Genomic DNA, 6,487 nt, shown 5'->3' with positions numbered 1-6,487 from the left:
TTAGATGCTGCTGGGTCTGGGGGAGGGGGTGTGGGTTCACCTTCTCTTCCCTCTCTGTCTAGTCTGTCCCCTCCCCCTTTAAAAAGATTATTTATTTATTCATTTATTTATCTATCTGATAGTAAACAGTTACAGATATAGAGTAAGGAGAGAGATTTTTCATCGGCTGGCTCACTCCCCAAATATTCACAACAGCCAGGACTGCAGCAGGCCAGAGCCAGGAACCACAAGTGTTTTCTGGGTTTCTCACATGGGTGCAGGGGTCCTAGCACTCCTCCCAGGCACATTAGCAGGGAGCTGGATTGGAAGTGGAGCAGTGAGTCTCGAATGGGTGCTACTATATGATGCCAGTGCTGCAAATGGCGGCTTAACTTGTCTGCCCACCTTGGTTCCTATCTTGTCACCATCTGGTTGAAGAATTTTAATTCAGGACTGACTTCTCTGCTACTATTCTAGGCCCCAGCTACTCTTCCAGCCCCGCGGTTTCCAGCAACGCAGGTCAGTATGTACAGACACACGTGGCTCTGAACTTGCACAGAAGGCCTCACAGGGACCCAGTGTGAAGACTGCAGGCCAAACAGTGCCCCTCCCCGACCCCTGTGAGGGTGGGAGCCCCAGGCCATACCAGGAGCCCACGCCTTGGCAGAGCGGGCACACAGGGCTGCCATTGTCTGAGCAAGCACCCCTTTGTTTGCATAGCCACGTGAAGAATGCAAGGGAGCTGCTGGGGATGTGTCCCTGCAGAAGGGGGCAGGGGCTATGGGGGAGACAATGCCCTGGGGTCTGCAGCAAGACCCTGCCTTCCCCCAAGTCAGTCGGGGGAAGGCTGGGGGACTGCTAGGGGGGCGGCCAGGGGCCAGCTAGAGTGGGAACACAGTGGTGACATTCCTCCTGCACCCACACTGAGCTGGGTGCCAAGGGAACGTGAGGGGATTGCTAATGAGCTCGAGGAGAGTTAAACATTCCCCTGTTCCTGAGGCCTGAGCGGGCTGAGGGAGGTGGGGCACTAAGAGGGGGCAGCCTGAGCCAGGCTGGGGGTCTCAGGTACCAGCAGGAGCCACCAAGCCAGCCAGTCAGCCAGCCAGCCCCGGGATTAAGGCATGAGCAATCCATTCCCCTTCAGGCTGATGCCAGGAAGTCAGTGCTGTCTCCCCAGCTCCCCACCAGGCCCCTTGCAGGCAGGCAGCCAGCTCTGGCCTGGCTTCAGTCAGGCCCCTTAATGCCCCTCAGATCTCAGACCCATCGCTGAGTGCCCCTCGCTTGGATGCCCAGGATCCCTCTCCTGCCTCTCCCACCCCAGCTCAGCTAGCAACGCCGCACTGGCCCCAGACAGGTCTCCCAAGAGCTCTCCTTGACGTCTCCCTCTGGTTTTACACGCTGGCCTGGCATTCCTGTTCCTCTCTGCCCTCAAGTCAGGGCGGAGAAACCCACAGTCAGATCAGCTCAGCCGCCAAGGGCAAAGTCCAGCTTCCCAGGGCTGGTGCCCGGGTGGGATTAGCAGAGTCTGAGGGTGCTTGATCCCGGTTCCTAAGGGGTTTCCTTCCAAGAAAGCCCTGGAGCTACTCCTCCCTCTCTTCCCCATCCCCAAGACTGTGTGTGGGGCAAGGGCACCCACCTGGCCCCTGTGGGCTGGCCCCCTCCGTCCCAGGGGGCTGGGCCAGAGCTCTGCAGGACCCTGGCTTCAGTAATCACTGTGGGCGGGCCCCTGGCCTTTTCCAGCCCTGGGGGCCTCCCCCTGCATTCTGGAGTTTGGAGTTGTCGCTGCTGCTGCCAAGGCTGCTGCCTCTGACCGTTCACTGCTGGCTAGCTCTAGCTGCCGCTCCTCTCTGCTGGCCATGACCACCGAGCCGCTCAGGACCCTGGCCCAGCTCTGAGACCTGGGACCTTCAGTCACCTCCCCTGGGTCATGGCCAACTCGGGCCTCCAGCTCCTGGGCTACTTCCTGGCCCTGGGTGGCTGGGTGGGCATCATTGCCAGCACGGCCCTGCCACAATGGAAGCAGTCTTCTTACGCGGGCGATGCCATCATCACGGCCGTGGGCCTCTATGAAGGGCTGTGGATGTCCTGCGCCTCGCAGAGCACCGGTCAGGTGCAGTGCAAGCTCTACGACTCGCTGCTCGCCCTGGATGGTAGGCCTTGGGCTGGTGGGGCTGGGCCAACCTGGGGGCGTCTCAGGGAAGCAGGCTGGGGAGGCAGGGAGGGGCAGGAACAAGCTTCCTTCTGTTTGAAGTCAGCATTGGGCTCCACCAGCCAGTGCCCCCGCTGAACCCCCAACTGCTAGTCTGTGTGCAGGGAGTGTCCAAGATAGCCTGCAACTCTCATAAAGGTCTGGCAGCCTCAGGTCTAGATCCCAGCTCTGCCATCATAACCTTGAACAAGTGCCCAAAGCTCTCAGCACTGGGGTGGGGGTGGGGAGGTTCCTCCATGTGAAGAGGAAAGCTAACACCTGCTCTAAGACATGGGAGGAATAAAGGGAGGGGCCTGGCATTCCCAAAGGTCCAGTGAAGTCCCCTCCCTGCTCTCTCGCACCTGCTTGCCAGGCTGCCACTCCTGCCCCCAGTAGGCATACCACATGGGTGCACACACACACTTGGGAACACAAGAATTTGGGCACAGGTTTCCCTTTCTGGATGTGGAGTGGTGACAGGTGATTTGGAAGAGGGTATCCCGGAGCTCTAACCCTGGAGCCTGGTTGCCCCTGCCAACCATGCACACACCCTGGGCAGAGCTGTCCTCTGCACTGTGCAGGTCCAGGTGCCCTGAGTCAGCAGAGGGCTCAGGACTGTCCAGCACGTGGTTGCCACGGGTGATTCCCAGGCAGAGTGAGGACAGTTCAGGTGGAGGACATGACCAGAGGGGCCTCAGTTTCCCTCGGTTCTTCCTTGAGTCGTCCTAGCCCTAGCAGGAATCCGTCCTCCTGCTCCTGGGAGGAGGAAAACAGGTCAATGAGAGGGGACTCTGTCCTCAGGCCCTGCCCTGGCTCCCTGTTAGTCACCCCTTGGGCTCACCTGCTGGTAGGTGGTTTAGCTCCCACTCAAACTCCTGCCACCCCCACCCCCACCCTCTGAGTGCTGCCCTGCCCTGTTGCTCCCAGGTCACATCCAGTCGGCACGGGCCCTGATGGTGGTGGCTGTGCTCCTGGGCTTTGTGGCCATGGTCCTCAGTGTTGTCGGCATGAAGTGCACGCGGGTTGGAGACAGCAACCCCATTGCCAAGGACCGTGTGGCCATCGCTGGGGGTGCCTTCTTCCTCCTGGCAGGTGAGTGCTCCTGGCTCCTCCACCATCTGGGTGGTCTCACTTGCAGCCCTGGACCACACTCTGGTGACTCAATGGAGCTGAGCATCCCACTTTGTCTGTAGGCCTCTGCACCCTGACAGCTGTCTCATGGTACGCCACCCTGGTGACCCAGGAGTTCTTTAACCCCAGCACACCTGTCAACGCCAGGTGAGTGCCAACTGGGCCTCTGGCTTCACTCTGTCTGAGAGACACCACCTGAGAAGTTACTGAAGGTGGAGCCAAGCAGGATATGGCATGCGTGCTGGAGGAAGGGGCAGGAAGCTTCAGAGGTACCCAGCACAGCGAAGACTCTCCCAGGTGTGAAGTAGTTTGAATCCCAGCTCTGCACACACCTGGGCAGGTGCTCCATCTGCTTTGCTCCCTTGTAGAATGGAGGCAGAACACAAGGAACAGCATCCATGTTTGTGAGGGCGAGGATGCAGCAAAGGGATTCAGCTGATACTTGGGCCCTGAGGGTGCCTGGCATCCCTGGGCTGCTTTCCTTCTGCTGGTGACAGCAGGGAAGGGAGATGCAACCAGAGAATCGGTCAGGGCAGATCATGTGACCTTTTGTCCCCACCCTGCAGTGCAAGGCAGCTGATGCCTCCTGCTCATAGGGGTGGAGAGGTGGCGGGAGAACAAGCAGAAAATGACATGGCCGAGGTCTCGAGCAGGCTCGGGGCCCAGGAGATGGCAGCGGAGGGCAGGTTTGGAGTTACTTAGGAACTGGCATGGTCCCACAGCTTGTCGGATCTGGCTCCAGAGGCTTTTTGGAAGGCCCCATGCAGAGCATGGGACAATCTCTACCCCAGACACCTCAGTGGGACTCATGTCCTGGGATGGAAAGAAGGTGACAAGAAGTATCTGAACTGCCACAGTCAGGAGGGCTTCCTGGAGGAGGCAGAGGTATGAAGGAGGGGGAAAATAGAGGAGACTTTAGGTGTGAGGGTATTGGAGACACCAGGGGCAAGTGCCCGATGCTGAGTAAGGCACAGAGCTCAGGAGAGCCAGGAGGCCACTGGGTAACAGCCAGCAGTGCCAGTGTGGACAGCCCAGAGAGTTGGGTTGGGAGCAGGGAGCTCAGCCATCTGGGCTTCTCAGACCCTCCCCTGTCCCCACCACTGGCAGGATGGGAAAATGAGTCGAAGGTGCTCAGGGTAAGAGGACCTGGAGGACAAACCACAGTGCTGCAGCAGGCACTGGGCCTGGGTCACCTGCGGGATGTGCTGGATGGGGACCCAGGGGGAGGCAGGAGTGTGAGTGGGTTGGGCCCTGCTCACACTCATCTCTTCTACCTGAAGGAGATGGGGAAGGCTCCAGGTCCCCTCGTCCTAGCAGCTGAGAGGGCTGGGGTGAGGCAGGCAGGGCCTTGGAGCCACAGCTGACGGTGCCCTTCTGCCTTGCAGGTATGAATTTGGCCCGGCCCTGTTCGTGGGCTGGGCCGCAGCTGGCCTGGCCATGCTGGGAGGCTCTTTCCTCTGCTGCACGTGCCCAGAGCCCGAGCGGACAAACAACAGCCCACAGCCCTACCGGCCGGGCCCCTCGGCGGCTGCCCGAGAGTACGTCTGAGTGTGCCTGCCCTGTTGCCCTCCTGCCCTGCACTCCAGCCAGCTGCTACCATACCTAGGGTGGGGCCGGTAGGGTGCAGAATGTCCCCCAGCTCAGGCCAGGGCTCTGGGCACCCACCCTGCAATCTGAGACCCAAATCCAAATGTTCAGAGAGGGGGCTGAGGCAGGGCCCAACCCACTCACATGCACAGGACCCCAGCCTGCCCGTGCAGCCTCATGGGCATATTGTGGACAACAGCAGTTGGGTCGGCTGGCCCCTTTGTCTGCCCCCTGAAGGGTTACTGTGTGCTGGGCCAGGAGTCTGCAGCGACCAAGGCAGGCTCTAGTGCCCAGCAGTCTGTCCCCTGTCCTGGTTCCCCTGGCTGTTTCCTCCCAGCTTCCCTCTGGAAGAGACAAGGCCAGGATAACAACTGTCCCCTTGTTGCGCACAAGGAAACGGCAGCCCAGAGACCAGGCCCCTCATCCCTGCTCTCTCCCCCATGCAGGGCACCCAGCGCTGCCTGGACACATTGCATCCATTGCTAGGTCAGCCCACACTGCCCCACCCTTGGGGATGGGCCCTGGTCCCAGCACACTGGCCGGGCTCCATGCTGGCCTGAACTGTGCAGCCCCCACCTCTCCCACTAACCAGCTCTCTCTCTTTTGACTTGCAGACCAGTCGTTAAATTGGCTGCCTCCGCCAAAGGCCCTCTGGGTGTGTAATGGCCAGGTCCCCAGCCAGGCTCTGTTCCCTACCACACCTACACTATGTGTTTGGTATTTTATGGAAAAAGAAATCAACCAAAGCCCTAAGTATGGTGTCATTTGGTCTGTCCCTGGCGTGGCTTAGAAGGGGCCAGGCTCAGAGAACCTAGAGTTGACCCGTGGGGCTTTTGCAATGGGTTACAGGGCACCCCCAAGTCCACATAGGAAAGAACTTGGGGTGTCCTCTCTCTCCTTTGTAGCTTGCCCAGGATGGCCTCTCCCAGGTTTGGCACCAGAACCTTGGCAGAGATCCCAACCCTGGTAACCTCCCCTAGCACAGGGAGCAGATCCAAGGGGGAGCCCCTGCTGGGGAATGTTGAGGTCCACAGGTGACAAGCCATGCCCTCACTCTGCTCAGACCAGGAGTTTCTGGAGTCCTCCAGCACAGTGCTGGCCAGCAGAGCCGAGCAAAGCAAATTTGTGTGGCAGCTGCTTGGGGCAGAGGCCATAGGGGAGGATGTCAGGGCCGTCCTGGGCCAGGTCTGCAGCCAGCCCAGTCTGGCCCCCATGTCCAGGTATGGTGGGCCCAGCTCTGTCACAGAGCGGGAAGGGGGTGGCTCAGCTTTAGGCAGAGCTCCAGGCTACACTCAGAGGTGCGGTCTGAGCTGGGAGGGTTCTTGGTCTTCAAATCTTATCCCCTGTAAGGACAAAGGAAAAGCCTGGAAGGAATGTGGGGAACCCTCCATACGCCCCATAAGCCAGGCTGTGTCCTGTATCCCCAGGTTCCCCTACCAGCCTGCTCTTCTCCAGCCCCTCACACCCACTTCCAGCCTGCTCTGCCCTGGCTTCTTCTGCCAACAGTCTGTGACACATCTCCCACCAAGTCATTGGGTCCCAAGGATGCAGCTGAACTTCACCTTCCAGCCGGATGCTGAGAGGTAAAGCAATGGAAACCCA

At 59.7% G+C, this 6,487-nt stretch overlaps 1 protein-coding gene across 1 annotated transcript; it reads left to right on the top strand.

The window, feature by feature from the left end:
* Positions 1-1,604: 1,604 nt before the first annotated feature.
* On the top strand, positions 1,605-5,141 carry CLDN19 (claudin 19). Its single transcript, XM_004591514.2, has 4 exons — positions 1,605-2,129; positions 3,095-3,259; positions 3,361-3,445; positions 4,684-5,141. Exons 1-4 carry the CDS (start codon positions 1,907-1,909, stop codon positions 4,844-4,846), a joined length of 636 nt encoding a protein of 211 aa, XP_004591571.2. The 5' UTR covers positions 1,605-1,906; the 3' UTR covers positions 4,847-5,141.
* Positions 5,142-6,487: the final 1,346 nt, after the last annotated feature.

This window comes from Ochotona princeps, chromosome 2 (assembly GCF_030435755.1).
Source record: "Ochotona princeps isolate mOchPri1 chromosome 2, mOchPri1.hap1, whole genome shotgun sequence".
NCBI lineage: Eukaryota > Metazoa > Chordata > Mammalia > Lagomorpha > Ochotonidae > Ochotona > Ochotona princeps.
The sequence above is the reverse complement of the archived record's forward strand: the minus strand, read 5'-3'. Positions and strand labels throughout refer to the sequence as shown.

What these genes read in the sequence shown, in the direction of transcription:
- CLDN19 (XM_004591514.2), top strand. Translation starts at nt 1,907, where the DNA reads ATGGCCAACTCGGGCCTCCAGCTCCTGGGCTACTTCCTGGCCCTGGGT. An exon ending in CTCGCTGCTCGCCCTGGATG is followed by an intron (nt 2,130 to 3,094) that starts GTAGGCCTTGGG and finishes TGTTGCTCCCAG; the next exon opens with GTCACATCCAGTCGGCACGG. An exon ending in TGCCTTCTTCCTCCTGGCAG is followed by an intron (nt 3,260 to 3,360) that starts GTGAGTGCTCCT and finishes CTTTGTCTGTAG; the next exon opens with GCCTCTGCACCCTGACAGCT.